The 17986-nt window shown below is 38.9% G+C and overlaps 1 protein-coding gene across 2 annotated transcripts in view; it reads left to right on the top strand.

The window, feature by feature from the left end:
- Positions 1 to 17986, top strand: part of DNAH14 (dynein axonemal heavy chain 14) — a 499118-nt gene that overhangs the window by 457030 nt on the left and 24102 nt on the right. For both annotated transcript variants that reach the window (XM_054519536.1, XM_054519533.2), the window contains exons 78-81: positions 4824 to 5021; positions 7374 to 7573; positions 10362 to 10525; positions 11615 to 11811. In XM_054519536.1, the coding sequence (XP_054375511.1) occupies positions 4824 to 5021; positions 7374 to 7573; positions 10362 to 10525; positions 11615 to 11811 (759 nt within the window). The remainder of the gene's footprint in view (positions 1 to 4823; positions 5022 to 7373; positions 7574 to 10361; positions 10526 to 11614; positions 11812 to 17986) is intronic.

Below are 17986 nucleotides of genomic sequence, written 5' to 3'. Positions count from 1 at the left end.
TGTAATCTCAGCACTTTGGGAGGGTAAGGTGGGCGGATCACCTGAGGTCAAGAGTTCAAGACCAGCCTGGCCTACATGATGAAACCTGCACAGTGGCTCACACCCATAATCCCAGCACTTTGGGAGGCTGAGGCGGTTGGATCACCTAAGGTCAGGAGTTAGAGACTAGCCTGACCAACATGGAGTAACCCCATCTCTACTGAAAACAAAAATTAGCCGGGCGTGGTGGCACATGCCTGTAATCTCAGCTACTCAGGAGGCAGGAGAGTCACTTGAACCTGGGAGGTGGAAGTTGCGGTGAGCTGAGATGGCAGCACTGCACTCCAGCCTGGGCGACAGAATGAAACTCCGTCTCAAAAACAAAAAACAAACAAAAAAAAAAGGGAAATCACAGCCTGTGCAATATAGAAAGCCCTGTCTGTAAAAAAAGTAAAAAAAAAAAAAAAAATATATATATATATATATATATGGCCAGGTGGCACACCTGTACTCCCAGCCACTCGGGAGGCTGAGGCAGAAGGATCACTTGACCCCAGGAGGTTGAGGCTGCAGTAAGCTGTGCTTGGGCCACTGCACTCCAGCCTGGGTGACAGAGCAACACCCTGTCTCAAAAAATAAAAATAAATAAAATTACAAATATCTCAAACACAATGGAAATGAGACTACTTCATACCAAAAATTACAAGACAGAACAAAAGCTATACTTAAGAAAAAAAAAGAATGGCCTTAAATGTCTCCACTATTAAAGAAAACATACAGGAAATAAATATCCATCTTAAGAAATTAGAAAACAAAAGAAAATAAAAGCTAATAAAGGAATTCTTTATTAGCTGGAGTAATAATACAAAAGCTAATATTAACTAAATATACAAAAAACAGTAAAAGGAAAAATACATTTTAAAATTGGATTTTTAAAATTCTTTTCATATATTTTTTAAAGCTTACAGCTATAAAAAATTGGATTTTGATAAGACAAATAAAATTTGAAAATCTAGATGAAGCCAATGATTTCTTAGAAAATATGAATTATCAAAATTGACTCAAAGAGAAATGGAAATTTTGGTTAGGCCAATTGCCACAAAAGGCATTGCAAATGACACCAGAATGAGATGGTTTTACAGCTTAATTCACTCTGAACGTTAAGACACAGATAGTATTAATATTATATATTCTAGACCTTAGTAAAAGATCACAATCTCCCTAGTTTATTTTATGAAACCAGCATAGTTTTAATATGAATACCTGATAAAGATATTAATAATATACATAAGAACTATAGATTAATTTTACTCAGGACTTGAGATGTAAAAATTCTACATAAAATATAAATCGATCTCAGCAATGAAACAAAAGAATAATACACTGTAACCAAGTTGAGTTTATTCCAGTAATGCAAGAATGACCCAGTAACTGGAAATTTATAATCCTAATGTATATGATCATCTCAATAGATGTAGAAGAGGCATTTGTTATGAATTTTGGAGCCATTTCTAGTAAAAACCTAAAGTAATAGGATTAAAAGGAACCACTTAAATATGAAAAAGACTATCTAAAAATAACAATGAATATTATTCCACATAGTCAAACACTGAAATTGTTTCAAATAAAATCAAGAATTAGATAAGGATGCCCATTATCACCACTGTCATTCAACAGTGTCTTAGAATTTCTAGTAAATGCAATGAGATAAGAAAATTATAATAATTCATATTAACATTGTAAAAAGAGAAAAAACTATCTTTTTGTTGATTATGTAATTGTATGTCTAGAAAACCTAAGTTACTAGTAAAACAAAATCTAGTAATTAGAGAATTTCGTAAAGTAACTGGGTAAAAATGTAAAGATGTAAAGATCAATAAAGGCTCCCTGGTAATAAACACCTGGGAATGGAAGTAGGCAAAACCATACTTTCACAGCAGTGATGAAAAAATTTAAATACTCAGGAACAAATTTAACAAGAAACATATGGGTCCTAAACAAAGAATAGCATAAATTAGGGAGAAAAGAGGCATAACATTTGTTGAGAGCTTAAAATATTTCGATTGCTTTATCTAAATTATTTAATTCCCACAACAACATTATGAGGTAAGAACACTAATTATCCTCATTTTACAGATAGGGAAATAGAGGCACAGTACACCTAAGAAACTTGCACAGGTTACATAGGTAATAAGTGGAGGTCCTATTCCACAGTTCGTTTTTTTAATCCTGCCTTCCCTAAATAAATGCATCCATGTTCTTTATGGGAAGGCTTCCCATATCATAACTATCAATTCTTCCAAAATTAATAATCAGATATAATGCAGTTCCAATTAAAATCCTATTAGAGAAGTTTTGGAATTAATAAAATTCATATGGAAGAACAGATGCTGAAGAATAAGCTAGAAATGTACAAAAAAGAAAAATCCTGAAAGGGTCTTCCTTCACCAGATATCAAAACATGGTAAAAATCCACTATACTAAAATCAATATTGTTTGGCAGAGAAGTAGACAATAAATCGGTGGGACATAGTTGAGAGTGAAAAATCTAAGTTTTTATGAGATTTTAATATTTGACACAGGTAATATTTCAACTGAGGAAAAAGGGATTTTCAAAAAGTAAATGATACTGGCACGACTGGCCATCCAGCTGGAAGAAAATTACTAGTTCCTTTATCTTATATCCTATATAAAAATAAATTCCGGAATGGAATAAAATTTAAATGTGTAACAACACAAATAACCAAAATAAATCTAGGAGATTACATGTACAATCTTGGAGTTGGGAACAAGTAACCCGAATTGAAAATCCAGAACCATGAAAGAAAAGATAGGCATATTTGATTACAAAAAACTTTTATATGGCAAATGGTGGCAAAATAAAGTCAATGGACAAATGCCAGATTTAGGATAATGCAAATGACTGACAGAGAGTTAATATCTGTGACATACAAAGAGCTCTTATCTATTAACAAGAAAAAGACCAACAAGCCAAAGGAAAAACAGGCGGTGTATAGAGGATTGTACTTAAATGACCAACGGACATAAGAAAAGATGCTCAAAATAACCAGTACTAGTAGGTGAAATACAAATTAAACTAACAGCAAATGTGCCGCCCATGAGACTGGCAAAAATTAAATAAACCAACATTTCCTGTTAGTGGCAGGGATGAGAGAATAGTGACAAAAAAATTCCTTCACACACTGTTAGTGTAAATATGAATTCTTACAGCCACTGAACCTTGATAGCCGAAATGTATTGTCCAGTTGCAGCACAGTGTGTATGCTAAACTAGCATTTGTGGAAAAAAAAAGACAGGAAAACAGAAAGAAAGGGGGAGAGAAGGGCCGGGCGCGGTGGCTCACGCCGGTAATCCCAGCACTTTGGAGGGCCGAGGCCGCCAGATCACGAGGTCAGGAGATCGAGACCATGCTGGTTAACACAGTGAAACCCTGTCCGAGCGTGGTGGCGGGCGCCTGTAGTCCCAGCTACTCGGGAGGCCGAGGCAGGAGAATCGCTTGAATCCGGGAGGTGGAGGTTGCAGTGAGCCGAGATCGCGCCACTGCACTCCAGCTGGGCGACAGAGCAAGACTCCGTCAAGAAAGGAAGGGAGGGAGGAAGGGAGGGAGGGAAGGAAGGGGAATAGGAAGAGGGAGGCGGAGGTGAGAAATAGTTGAAGAGCACAGGGAGGATAGAAAGAAGGGAGAGGAGAAGCGAAGGAAGGAGAGAGAAAAGAAGTCAACCTATGTGCAAATAGAATGTCTCTGTAAGGATACACAAGAATTCTGTCAATGGTGGCCTCAAGGGAGAGGATCTGATGGCTAAAGTCGGGAGTGGAAGAAAACTTACTTTCTCTTGTTTATCTTTTTGTGCTTTTTGAATTAAGTACCACGTGCCTGCTTTGCCTATTCAAACAACAGCAATTAAATAGCTCAGTGCCTGTTCAACAATAACAAAAAAGAAGAACTAGTGGATAAAAGTGTATGTCCCAGGGCAGGCACGGTGCCTCACGCCTGTAATCTCAGCACTTTGGGAGGCCAAGGCAGGCAGATCGCTTGAGCCCAGGAGTTCAAGACCAGCCTGGGCAACATGGCGAAAGCCCAACTCTACAAAAAAATACAAAAATTAGCCAGACAGGGAGGCTGAGGAAAAAAGCTGAGGTGAGAGGATCGCCTTAGCTGGAGAGGTCAAGGATGCAGTGAGCCAAGATCACGCCACTGCACTCCAGCCTGGGCAACAGAGTGAGACCCTGTCTCAAAAAAAAAGGTGTATGTCCCAATATTTGTGTCTTACTATATATATATATACTATTCTAGTAAATATAAACTATTCTAGTAAGACAAATGAAATATATATAATATATATTTGTCTATATATATATATACATTATATATTTGTCTATATATATATATATATATATTTTTTTTTTTTTTTTTGGAGACGGAGTCTCACTCTGTCACCCAGGCTGGAGTACAGTGGCGTGATCTCAGCTCACTGTGATCCCCGCACCCTGGGTTCAAGTTATTCTCCTGCCTCAGCCTCCCAATAGCTGAGATTACGGGCACATGCCACCATGCCCGGCTAATTTTTGTATTTTTAGTAGAGACGGGGTTTCACTATGTCGGTCAGGCTGGTCTCGAACTCCTGACCTCAAATGATCTGCCCGCCTTGGCCTCCCAAAGTTCTGGGATTACAGGCGTGAGCCACTGGGCCTGGCCTATTTCTATATATTTTTTAAAGAGAAAATATATGTAGCTGTTTGAGAGTTGATTTTATGTTAAAAAGTCAGAGTGAGTAAGCTGGAAACACATACTGAAATAATAAAGACTCATGGGTTTTCTAAAGGTCGCCATTAAGGTGTTGGAAAATTCCCTGAGAGGACAGCCCAGCATTTCGTGGCAAGCACTGCGCTACCTGATTGGAGAAGTGATTTACGGTGGCCGGGTGATTGATAATTGGGATAAGCGATGCTTGAAGACCCTACTCTACAAATTTTGTAATCCTGAAGTGCTGAAAGATGACTTCAGTTTCTCCAGTGATGGGGTAGGAAAAGAATTAGTCTTCTTGCATTTCTCAATAATTTTAAAGTAAACATTGTTGCATTATTTAAAATACATATTTAAATAAATTTTGATGTTCATTTTTAAAGGGTTTTATTAGCTTTCAGTATTATAAAAGTAATTTACCCATGACTCTATTAAATACAACATTATGCAGGGCAGTAAACAAAAAGAATGATTTAAAAATCGTTCATGTCCTCCAAGAACGTAGAGTGTAAGATGCAAAGCACAAGGAAGCTAACATTTATAAATCAACAATTCCATGCCAGTCACTTGATATATGTTTCTCATTTAATGCTCAAAATAACCATGGGGAATAGATGCTGTTATCAGTTTTCAGAAATCCCACATCTCTTGTTCTTTATCCCCTCTTCTCCCCCTCAGTTTCTATCCTCTATCCAAGCCTTCACATTTGTGGAGCAGAAAACTCCGTGTTAGACACCAGCAGCTGTGTGTGCCTGTTGAGTGGCTGCTAGCAGAGGAAAGAATCCTACAGACCTCTGACCTTAGACTGTGGAGGGTTGGACTTGACATAAACTTTGATGGGTGGGAATTTGGATAAGAGAGGTGAATGGAAGATGAAAAGGAAGACGACAGCTGTGGGTGATCATTGTGAGCTGGGAGTGGGCCTGGTATAATCAAGAGAAAGAGAGATCATATCCAGGTTGTCTGTCTGGGGTCTTGAGGATATGGATAGATAAATAAAATGGTAAAAACATTTTAGGGCATCTATATTTGTAAGGCATCTATAGAATGGATAGCAATGGTCTATGTTGATGACCCTGAGTCAATAAGAAGGCATTAAATTATATCCTTTATGTACTATTTGCTAAGGCAGAAAAAGCTATGAGGGCTTTTTTTTTTTTTTAAGATTTCCATCAAAAAAAAAAAAAAACTGTCTTAAGGCCGAGTGTGGTGGCTCATGCCTGTAATCCCAGCACTTTGGGAAACCGAGGCAGGTGGACCACTTGAAGCCAAGAGTTTGAGAGCAGCCTGGCCAACATGGTGAAACCCTCATCTCTACTAAAAATACAAAAATTAGCCAGGCGTGATGGTGTGCACCTGTAGTCCCAGCTACTCAAGAGGCTGAGGCCTGAGAATCACCTGAACCCAGGAGGTGGAGATTTCAGTGAGCCGAGATCACACCACTGCATTCCATCCTGGGCAACAGAGCAAGATCCCGTCTGAAACAGAAGGAAAAAAAACTGTTTCAAATAACATTTTAGTTAAATTTAGGGTTCTTTGGCCAAGTGTCATGGCTCATGCCTATAATCCTAGCACTTTGGGAGGCCGAGGAGAGTAGATCACTTGAAGTCAGGAGTTCGAGACCAGCCTGGCCAACATGATGAGACCTTATCTGTACTAAGAATACAAAAATTAGCCAGGCATGGTGGCTCATGCCTGTAATCCCAGCTACACGGGAGGCTGAGGCATGAGAATCACTTGAACCCGGGAAGCAGAGGTTGAAGTGAACCGATATCATGCCAGTGCACTCCAGCCTGGGCAACAGAGCAAGACTCCATCTCAAAAAAGAAAAAAAAGTTTCGGGTATTTTAAATTGCCCAGAGAATACAGTGTGCATGGTTTTGTACAGAGTATTACATTAAGTATGCACTAAGAGAATAAGGTATACTGTAACATACAGCATACAATTGCATTGGCAGAATTATATCAGATGACAGAAGGGTATTCTGAAATTTATATTTCAATTGTTCAGTTGCTTTAAAACACTAGGAATTTTATGACAGTTCCAGCTTGCCAGCTCTTCCTGTTTTTTGTCATAATCTTGCTTCTTCTGCAGGTAATTTTTTTTATCAGTGACTGTTATTTGATTTTTCCCTCTGACCTTCATTAATTCTTCAACATTTTCCTTAATGATATCAAGAAAGCCACCATCACCCACTTTCCTGACCATATGAACAATGCATTTCTCTTCTTGGTCAGTGGTCAATTATTCTTAAGATCATTCTCACATTCCTTCTGTAGGTTTTACTAAAGTAAAATGATTGTTCAAGCCTTATTGCATTCATTATCTATGGGTGGTCAGAATCACCCTCACCTTTAAAGTGTTTGTTTTTCTTTCTCTCTTTTCCCAAAAAGAAAGTTATACATGCATATCATATGCACATTACAATACAGTAGTCCCAGATGTTGCTTTTGACAGCGTCTAGAATATACCACATGCAAATAAGAAAGCCTTCGGTATAAAATTTCATGGGAAAATATTGTCTTCAAGCATTACTGAAAGTAGGTATCTTACTCGGGCAAAAACCAACAAAGTGTTCAGAAGTAACCGGATTGAAGAAAAAAGCTAACAAAATGGTTAAATTTTCAGATATGTCAGCCAGTTCCAGGATCTGCAAGCATAAAGGACTACATACACATTATCCAGTCCTTACCTGATGATGACCCTCCCGAGGTCTTAGGAATACACCCAGAGGTCATCAGGAGCTGCTGGGAGACCCAGGGCGAAAAGTTTATTGAAAATCTGATTGCCATGCAACCAAAAACTACTACTGCCAACTTCATGATCGGGTAAGAACTCACTAGGAAAAATTGTTGGTCAAAAATTATCAGGCTGGGTCTGGCGGCTCACGCCTGTAATCCCAGCACCTTGGGAGGCTGAGGTGGACGGATTGCTTGAGCTCAGGAGTTCGAGACCACCCTGAGCAACATGGTGAAACCCTGTCTCTACAAATAATACAAAAATTAGCTGAGTGTAGTGGTGAGCACCTGTAATCCCAGTAATTTGCGAGGCTGAGACCCTGTCTCAAAAAAAAAATTCATTTGAAGAGATATATAGAAAAGTATAGTCTACATGGTAAAGAAACTAAATTCTACTTCAATAAGTTCCTTATGTATTTAAGTTCTAATTTTTCAATTTGTACGTCTAACAAATTTTAACACTTTTAAAAGATATTTGAATGTTTGACCCCATTTATAAATTTAAACATTTTCAAATATATTAATATTCATTATAAAGTTAATGTACTTCAATTTGTCTTCCAGACCTTCTCAAATCTTTGAGTAACTTTTATAAATCTAATAATCAAATAAATATGGTGAATCTTAAATTTTCTTGTTCCCTAATATTTTATATCAATCTAACAAGATTTCAACCTAAAATCATAAATCAGTTTCTCAATTATCTCTTTTAATTGGGGTCACAAGACTGACCCCAATCTAACACAAGGTATTACGAGGCCCAATTCTCTTAAACATTACAAATATTTAAGATACCAACATATTATAAGGAAATGCTTTTAATAAACATACTAGATATGTTTATTAATGTCCCTTTGGTCACTTTGAGAGGCTGTAATTATCCCAGTCTTGCTGCCTTTGCTTATTAGAGACTTGTCTGTGGGACTTAATCCAAACATCTATCATATTCAATGTAATTTCCTTAGTGGTAGCAAATCTTTGCCCTCTGAAGGTAAGTTTGATTTTTGACACCTTTGACCTTTTGAATTATTTGAAGCTACCTGGGTTGAATTCTATGGAGAAAATCAACTTTAAAGTCAAAACAGTGTGATGACAAAGTAAGGAGCCATGTGACCTCAGGTGATCTGTAAACTGGTTCGGAAGCAGCACTGTTGGACTAAATACTTCTTGGCAGCTTTAAGGTTATTGCTTACCTTGAAGGATAATATTCATTTGACTGTGAAACCTGGAGTGTTTGTTGAAAAATCAGTCCTGGCTGGGCGCGGTGGGCTCACGCCTGTAATCCCAGCACTTTGGGAGGCCGAGGCAGGTGGGTCACGAGGTCAGGAGTTCAAGATCAGCCTGGCCAAGATGGTGAAACCCCGTCTCTACTAAAAATACAAAAAATTAGCCAGCATGGTGGTGAGCACCTGTAATCCCAGCTACTCGGGAGGCTGAGGCAGAGAATTGCTTGAACCCGGGAGGGGGAGGTTGCAGTGAGCCGAGATCGTAACACTGCACTCCAGCTGGGGCGACAGAGCAAAACTCCATCCCAAAAAAAAAAAAAAGAAAAGAAAAAGAAAAATCAGTCCCTACTAGTAAACTAGCAACAGAACTCAAAAGAGATGTGCCCCATTTCCTACTCATCCACTAACTGTCTAAGGAGGTCCTCCCACCTCCCGGGGCCCTGGTTTCATCATCTTTAAAAGGATTCCAAAGAGCTCTTCCAGCTCTAGTGTTTAGTGGTTTTGCATAGTATCGCAGCCTCACCTAGGCCTGGACACACACTCCTCCCGTCACCACCCGCGGAGTGTGTGATTAAGAAGCCCTTCGTGTCAACACAGGAATGAGGCAAGCAGTGGAATGTTCCATGCGGCTGCTTCCTCATGCTCTGTTTAGTTGCCTCCTCTTTTTTATTGTCTTGCAGATGCATGCAGATGATTATTTTACAAAGAAATCCTAAAAAAGCTTTTATAATACATATTTCCTTGCAAATGTCTAAAGTACATTGGACAGTTTCTCATCTATAAAATGGAATGAAAAAAATAAAAAGAAAAAAATAAAAATAAAAAATAAATAAAATAAAATGGAATGAATTCCATGGTCTCTGTAAGATCATCCATAGCATAATTTTGTGGTTCTGTGAAGATACGTTTATCTTCAGATGGAACTTAAGCAGAGGGCCCTCTAACATTAGATAGATCTGTAGCTTGTTTTTCTCTTGATTTCTTTTATTTTATTTTCCTTTCCTTTTCTTTTTTTAATTTTTTTTTTTTTGAGATAGAGTCTCGCTCTGTCACCCAGGCTGGAGTGCAGTGGCACAATCTTGGCTCACTGCAACCTCTGCCTCCCGGGTTCAAGTGATTCTCATGCCTCAGCCTCCTGAGTAGCTCAGACTACAGGCGCCCACCACGCTTGGCTAACTTTTGTATCTTTAGTAGAGACGGGGTTTAACCTTGTTGGCCAGGCTGGTCTCAAACTCCTGACCTCAAGTGATCTGCCTGCCTCGGCCTCCCAAAGTGCAGGGATTACAGGCATGAGCCACTGCGCCCAGCCAATTTTTATTTTTTTAATTGACATAATAATTGTACATATTTCTGGGGTACATAGTAATGTTTCAATACATACAATGTATAGTGATCAGATCAGGGCAATTCATAGGTCCATCATCTCAAACATTTATCCTTTGTGTTGGGAACTTTCAGTATCCTCTCTTCTAGCTATTTGAAGATATATAATCTATTTTTGTTAACTATACTCATCCTACAGTGGTATAGAACACTAAACATATTCCTCCTGTCTACCAGTAATCTTGAATCCTTTAACAAATCTCTCCCCATCTCCCCATCTCCCCCCTTCCTGTTCTGTGTCTCATTCTTCTCTTGGTTTTTTTTTGCAGACCTGAGCAGAGTAGGGATGAACTGGTGATGGAAATTCTATCCGACTTGCTAAAGCGGCTGCCACTGACAGTGGAGAAAGAAGAAAGTGCTATTGGAACTCCAAGCACATTGAAGAGCATGATGTCAAGCTCCATTTGGGAGTCTCTTTCTAAAAATCTCAAAGGTGAGCATGGGACAGGAGCTTTTTCCCCTTACCTCACTCTCCTCAAGAAAGGACTCTGGCATCAGGAGTAAGGTAAAGATAGGACAAAAATTCTGTAGAAGTGAAAAGACTGAGATAAGATGGAAAACTCAGTCTCTGCCTCCTCTCTCCAAGTTGAAAGACAGAGAGCACAGAAGAGCACAAACTAAAGCACGCTTTAGTTTGGGGGTGGGTAGCATGTGGCACTGAAATCAAAAGTGAAGAAATAACAAGTGTAGCAAACCATAAAGCAGCAACTCTGCTTTGGAGATTCTCAAGAGTTCCTAGGTGCCTGTTCTCTGCCTCTCTGCCTTCTGGAACAGCGGAAGTTTAGATGGACCTTCTGCTGAAAGACCACTTGACTCCAAGAAGCTAAGGGGAATCAGGGCAGGCCCAGGAAGACAGAGGAAGCCTGATTGCCCAGAGATGGCTCCAAACCCAGCTCTAAGCGGCTAAATTGCTGGACTATGATAATTTTCCCAGTTAAATTTTAATACTCATATTTTATCCCTTTGCAGAAGTTTATTTGGGAATCAAATATTGAGCAATAGTCTATCAAAACAGTGTCATTGTTGAGTCTCAATCAAAGGTCAGCAAATTAGGGCCCGCAGGCCAAATCCAGCCCACCATTTGTTTTTGTACAGCCTGTGAACTAAAATGGCTTTTGCATTTTTTAATGGTTGAAAAAAATCAAAAGAAGGAATATAGTTTGTGACACATAAATGTTATATGAAATTCCAATTTGAGTGCCATAAGTAAAGCTTTATTGGAACACAGCCACACTTACTCGTGACATATTGTCTATGCATCCACACATAGTAGATAGTGTGGCTATACCAGTACATAGTGTGGCCGCACCCACACTACAAGGGGAGAGCTGAGTAGCTTTCACAGAGGTGGTGTGGTCCCCATACCCTAAAATGTTTGCTATCTGACCTTCTACAGAAAATGTTTATCAATCCCTGGTCAAGACACACAAAATTCCCTTATCTTTCAAAGCCTAAGTCCCTCCATGTAAAGCCTCTTTTTAATCTGTAAAATATAAAAATTTTATCTCTTTTTAAAATCCAGATCACGACCCCCTTATCCATTGTGTCTTGCTAACCTTTTTGAAGCAAGAAATTAAACGATTTGATAAGTTATTATTTGTTATACATAAATCCTTAAAAGATCTTCAACTTGCTATAAAAGGAGAGATCATCCTCACCCAAGAATTGGAGGAAATATTTAACTCTTTTCTTAATATGAGAGTGCCTACATTGTGGCAGGTAAGAAATTATTATTATTTCCTATTTTCTTGCTTGCTTGAAATAAATGTCCAAGTTCAAGGGAATGGTGAAGTTAAATGGTGCATCTGTGTGATGAAATATGTAACTCTTAAAAGATGCTGACGTACTTTTTCATATTTTCACATCTCTGAAGTTGGAATGCCTCTTAATGGTCACTGTTAGCCAGGCGGCACCATCACTTAGTTCTCACTATCTGTGTGTGTGAACTATGTATCATGGCAGTTCATGTCAAAGTAGGTGCACTCTTGGTATTACTATAAGTGTTGAGTTTAATTGCTTTTAAAATAAAAACAAAGCTAAACAAGATGATGAAGAAATTACTGGGTCATGGTCTTAAACAGAAGACCAAATTGTAAAAACACAAAATGTATTAGACCAGGAATAAAATAAGCCATAGAAGATCTGGCAGCACAGAGTAGGAAATTAACAAGCTTGATGTTGGACACAAACACTGTTTCTCCAGAAATGAACTTCTCCCCTTAGGATTAGCACTGGCCTTTTCCAGAGCCCTGAATCCTATACCAGATTGAAAACCTGTGTAGACACGTGAAAAGATGTTCAACAGCATTTGCTTTGGGGGAAATGCAAATCAAAACCACAATGAGATACAACTTCACTCCTACTAAGACGGAGAGAATTAAAAATACATAAAAACAAGCATTGGGAGAAATTGGAACCCTCATGCACCACTCATGGGAATGAAAAATGGTGCAGCTACTTTGGAAATAGTCCAGTAGTTCCTCAAAAAGTTAAACAGATTTACATTTGACCCAGCAATTTCACTCCTAAGAATATATCCAAGAGAAATTAAAGCATAAATCCAGGCCGGGCACGGGGCCTCATGCTTGTTTGGGAGGCCAAGGTGGCGGATCACCTGAGGTCAGGAGTTTGAGACTAGCCTGGCCAACATGGTGAAACCCTGTCTCTACTAAAAATAATAATAATAATAAAATGGCCAGGCATGGTGGTGGGTGCCTGTAATCCCAGCTACTTGTGAGGCTAAGGGAGGAGAATTGCTTGAACCCAGAAGGCAGAGGTTGCAGTGAACCAAGATCATGCCATTGCACTCCAGCCTGGGCAACAGAGGGAGACTCCATCTCAAAAAAAAAAAAAAAAAAAAAAAGTCCACACAAAAACTTGCACATGAATGTTCATGGCAGCATTATTTATAATACCCAAAAGGTGAAAACAACTCAAATGTCCATTGACTGATTAATGGATAAAATATGGTATGTCCCTGTAATGAAATATTATTCAGCCAGCAAAATGAATGAAGTACTGATACGGGCTACCACATGGATAAACCTTGAAAACAGTAGTTCTTCTGTGCTAAGTGTAGGAAGGCCATCACAAAAGACCATATATTGTATGATTTCATTTACAGGAAATGTCCAGAATAGACAAATCCATAGTGACAGAAAATAGATTATTGGTTGCCTCAGTTTGTGGGTGACAGAGAATTGGAGAATGGATGCTGAGAGGGTTTTCTTTTGGACTCATGAAAACATTCTACAATTGACTACAGTGGTAGTTGCACAACTCAGTGATTACACAAAAAACCATTAATTTGTACACTTTAAATAAGTAAGTTGTATGGCATATGAGTTATATCTCAATGAAGTGATTTTTTAAACCTATGTAGAAAACATGAGACAGATGAGAGGAAATAATAACAATTATAATTCCTTAAAATTGAATACAAGCTGTGATGAAAAATTGAGATGTGGAGACACATCCAGAATCATAGGACTTCAGAGCTTGAAAGGATCTTAGGAAACCCCCACTCCAATGACCTTATTTAGATATGGAAACTAAAAAGCAGAGAGGCCTTATTACATTCTTAGCAAGCCCTGTGGTGAAACAGCTAGGACTCTACAAGTGCAGTTAGGCTGAAAGAACATGGCTGAGTTGGTACACTCTAAGTACAGTTACATGTGGCTGAGACCGTTGCTCACTTGACAGAGTGACAAGAGGTGAGATGAGTCAGGTAGAAATGTCTGGCTTGGACAAATGGGTAGGAACCAGTGCATTCAGAGACAAGGTGAGCAGAAAGACGTGCTGTGTGAGAAACAGATGAAGACATCCTGTTTTGGACATGGAAAGTGTGAGGAGCTAGAGGGGCTCTAAAGTGGAGCTATTGAAAGGCAATGGGACCGATCTTAGTTATTTCTTGCCTTCTGCTAGCTTTTGAATGTGATTGCTCTTGCTTCTCTAGTTCTTTTAATTGTGATGTTAGAGTGTCAAATTTAGATCTTTCCTGCTTTCTCTTGTGGGCATTTAGTGCTATAAATTTCCCCTACACACTGCTTTAAATTTGTCCCAGAGATTCTGGTATGTTGTGTCTTTGTTTTCATTGGTTTCAAAGAATATCTTTATTTCTGCCTTCATTTCGTTATGTACCCAGTAGTCATTCAGGAGCAGGTTGTTCAGTTTCCATGTGGTTGAGCGGTTTTAGTGAGTTTCTTAATCCTGAGCTCTAGTTTGATTGCACTGTGGTCTGAGAAACAGTTTGTTACAATTTCTGTTCTTTTACTTTTGCTGAGGAGTGCTTTACTTCCAACTATGTGGTCAATTTTGGAATAAGTGCGATGTGGTGCTGAGAAGAATGTATATTCTGTTGATTTGTGGTGGGGAGTTCTGTAGATGTCTATTAGGTCCGCTTGGTGCAGAGCTGAGTTCAATTCCTGGATATCCGTGTTAACTTTCTGACTTGTTGATCTGTCTAATGTAGACAGTGGGGTGTTAAAGTCTCCCATTATTATTGTGTGGGAACTAAGATCAGAGCAGAACTGAAGGAGATAGAGACACAAAAAAAGTTCAAAAAATCAATGAATCCAGGAGCTGGTTTTTTGAAAAGATCAACAAAATTGATAGACTGCTAGCAAGACTAATAAAAAAGAAAAGAGAGAAGAATCAAATAGATGCAATAAAAAATGATAAAGGGATATGACCACCGATCCCACAGAAATACAAACTACCATCAGAGAATACCATAAACACCTCCATGCAAATACACTAAAAAATCTAGAAGAAATGGATAAATTCCTGGACAGATACATCCTCCCAAGACTAAACCAGGAAGAAGTTGAATCCCTGAATAGACCAATAACAGGTTCTGAAATTGAGGCAATAATTAATAGCCTACCAACCAAAAAAAGTCCAGGACCAGACAGATTCACAGCCGAGGTACAAAGAGGAGCTGGTACCATTCCTTCTGAAACTATTCCAATCAATAGAAAAAGAGGGAATCCTCCCTAATTCATTTTATGAGGCCAGCATCATCCTGATACCAAAGCCTGGCAGAGACACAACAAAAAAAGAGAATTTTAGACCAATATCCCTGATGAACATAGATGCAAAAATCCTCAATAAAATACTGGCAAACCGAATCCAGCAGCACATCAAAAAGGTTATCCACTATGATCAAGTTGGCTTCATCCCTGGGATGCAAGGCTGGTTCAACATACACAAATCAATAAACATAATCCATCATGTAAACAGAACCAAAGACAAAAACCACATGATTATCTCAATAGATGCAGAAAAGTCCTTCGACAAAATTCAACAACCCTTTATGCTAAAAAATCTCAATAAACTAGGTATTGATGGGACGTATCTCAAAATAATAAGAGCTATTTATGACAAACCCACAACCAATAGCATACTGAATGGGCAGAAACTGGAAGCATTCCCTTACAAAACTGGCACAAGACAGGGATGCCCTCTCTAACCACTCCTATTCAACATAGTGTTGGAAGTTCTGGCCAGGGCAATCAGGCAGGGGAAAGAAATAAAGGGTATTCAATTAGGAAAAGAGGAAGTCAAATTGTCCCTGTTTGCAGATGACATGATTGTATATTTAGAAAACCCCATTGTCTCAGCCCAAAATCTCCTTAAGCTGATAAGCAACTTCAGCAAAGTCTCAGGATACCAAATCAATGTGCAAAAATCACAAGCATTCCTATACACCAATAACAGACAAACAGCCAAATCATGAGTGAACTCCCATTCACAATTGCTTCAAACAGAATAAAATACTTAGGAATCCAACTTACAAGGGATGTGAAGGACCTCTTCAAGGAGAACTACAAACCACTGCTCAACAACATAAAAGAGGACACAAAAAAATGCAAGAACATTCCATGCTCATGGATAGGAAGAATCAATATTGTGAAAATGGCCATACTGCCCAAGGTAATTTATAGATTCAATACCATCCCCATCAAGCTACCAATGACTTTCTTCACAGAATTAGAAAAAACTACTTTAAAGTTCAAATGGAACCAAAAAAGAGCCCACATTGCCAAGACAATCCTAAGCCAAAAGAACAAAGCTGGAGGCATCACGCTACCTGACTTCAAACTATACTACAAGGCTACAGTAACCAAAACAGCGTGGTACTGGTACCAAAACAGAGATATAGACCAATGGAACAGAACAGAGCCCTCAGAAAATAATGCCACATATCTACAACCATCTGATCTTTGAGAAACCTGACAAAAACAAGAAATGGGGAAAGGATTCCCTATTTAATAAATGGTGCTGGGAAAACTGGCTAGCTATATGTAGAAAGCTGAAACTGGATCCCTTCCTTACACCTTATATAAAAACTAATTCAAGATGGATTAAAGACTTAAATGTTAGACCTAAAACCATGAAAACCCTAGAAGAAAACCTAGGCAATACCATTCAGGACATAGGCATGGACAAGGACTTCATGACTAAAACACCAAAAGTGATGGCAACAAAAGCCAAAATTGACAAATGAGATCTAATTAAACGAAAGAGCTTCTGCACAGCAAAAGAAATTACCATCAGAGTGAACAGGCAACCTACAGAATGGGAGAAAATTTTTACAATCTACCCATCTGACAAAGGTCTAATATCCAGAATCTACAAAGAATGTAAACAAATTTACAAGAAAAAATCAAACAACCCTATTAAAAAGTGGGCAAAGGATATGAACAGACACTTCTCAAAAGAAGACATTTATGCAGCCAACAGACACATGAAAAAATGCTCATCATCACTGGCCATCAGAGAAATGCAAATCAAAACCACAATGAGATACCATCTCATGCCAGTTAGAATGGCGATCATTAAAAAGTCAGGAAACAACAGGTGCTGGAGAGGATGTGGAGAAATAGAAACACTTTTACACTGTTGGTGGGACTGTAAACTAGTTCAACCATTATGGAAGACAGTGTGGCAATTCCTCAGGTATCTAGAACTAGAAATTCCATTTGACCCAGCCATCCCATTACTGGGCATATATCCAAAGGATTATAAAGCATGCTGCTATAATATAAAGACACATGCACACGTATGTTTATTGCAGCACTATTCACAATAGCAAAGACTTGGAACCAACCCAAATGTCCATCAATGATAGACTGGATTAAGAAAATGTGGCACATATACACCATGGAATACTATGCAACCATAAAAAAGGATGAGTTCATGTCCTTTGTAGGGACATGGATGAAGCTGGAAACCATCATTCTGAGCAAACTATTGCAAGGACAGAAAATCAAACACTGCATGTTCTCACTCACAGGTGGGAACTGAACAATGAGAACACTTGGACACAGGGTGGGGAACATCACACACTGGGGCCTGTCGTGGGCGGTGGGGAGATGGGAGGGATAACATTAGGAGATATACATAATGTAAATGATGAGTTAACGGGTGCAGCTCACCAACATTGCACATGTATGCATATGTAACAAATATGCACGTTGTGCACATGTACCCTAGAATTTAAAGTATAATAATAAATAAATAAATAAATAAGAAAAGCAATGGGACAAGAGCACGGGCTGCAAAGCAAGCGCTTGGTGTCATCAGCCTAGACAGAGCCATGGATTAAATCTGGGAGAAGGAATATAAAGTAGCAAGAGAAGAGGGCTGAAGGGATTCCAGGCAACACCAGCCTCGAGGGAGGGAAGAAGAGGTGCCAATGAATGAGACCTAAAAAGAAGTAGTTGGAGAATTCAAGAGAAAGCCAGGATGGAGAATTCAAGAGAAAACCAGGATGGATCACAGAAGCCTAGGGGAGAAAGCAGGAGGAAGCAATGAGCTCCATCAAAAGCTGAAGAGGATACAGGTGCAGGGAGTGAGGCTTGAATATGGAAAATAGAAGGTCGCTTGTGAT

Source organism: Pongo abelii, chromosome 1 (assembly GCF_028885655.2).
Source record: "Pongo abelii isolate AG06213 chromosome 1, NHGRI_mPonAbe1-v2.0_pri, whole genome shotgun sequence".
In the NCBI taxonomy this organism is placed as follows: Eukaryota; Metazoa; Chordata; class Mammalia; order Primates; family Hominidae; genus Pongo; species Pongo abelii.
Note: the sequence above shows the minus strand (reverse complement) of the source record. Positions and strands in the feature narration are given on the sequence as shown.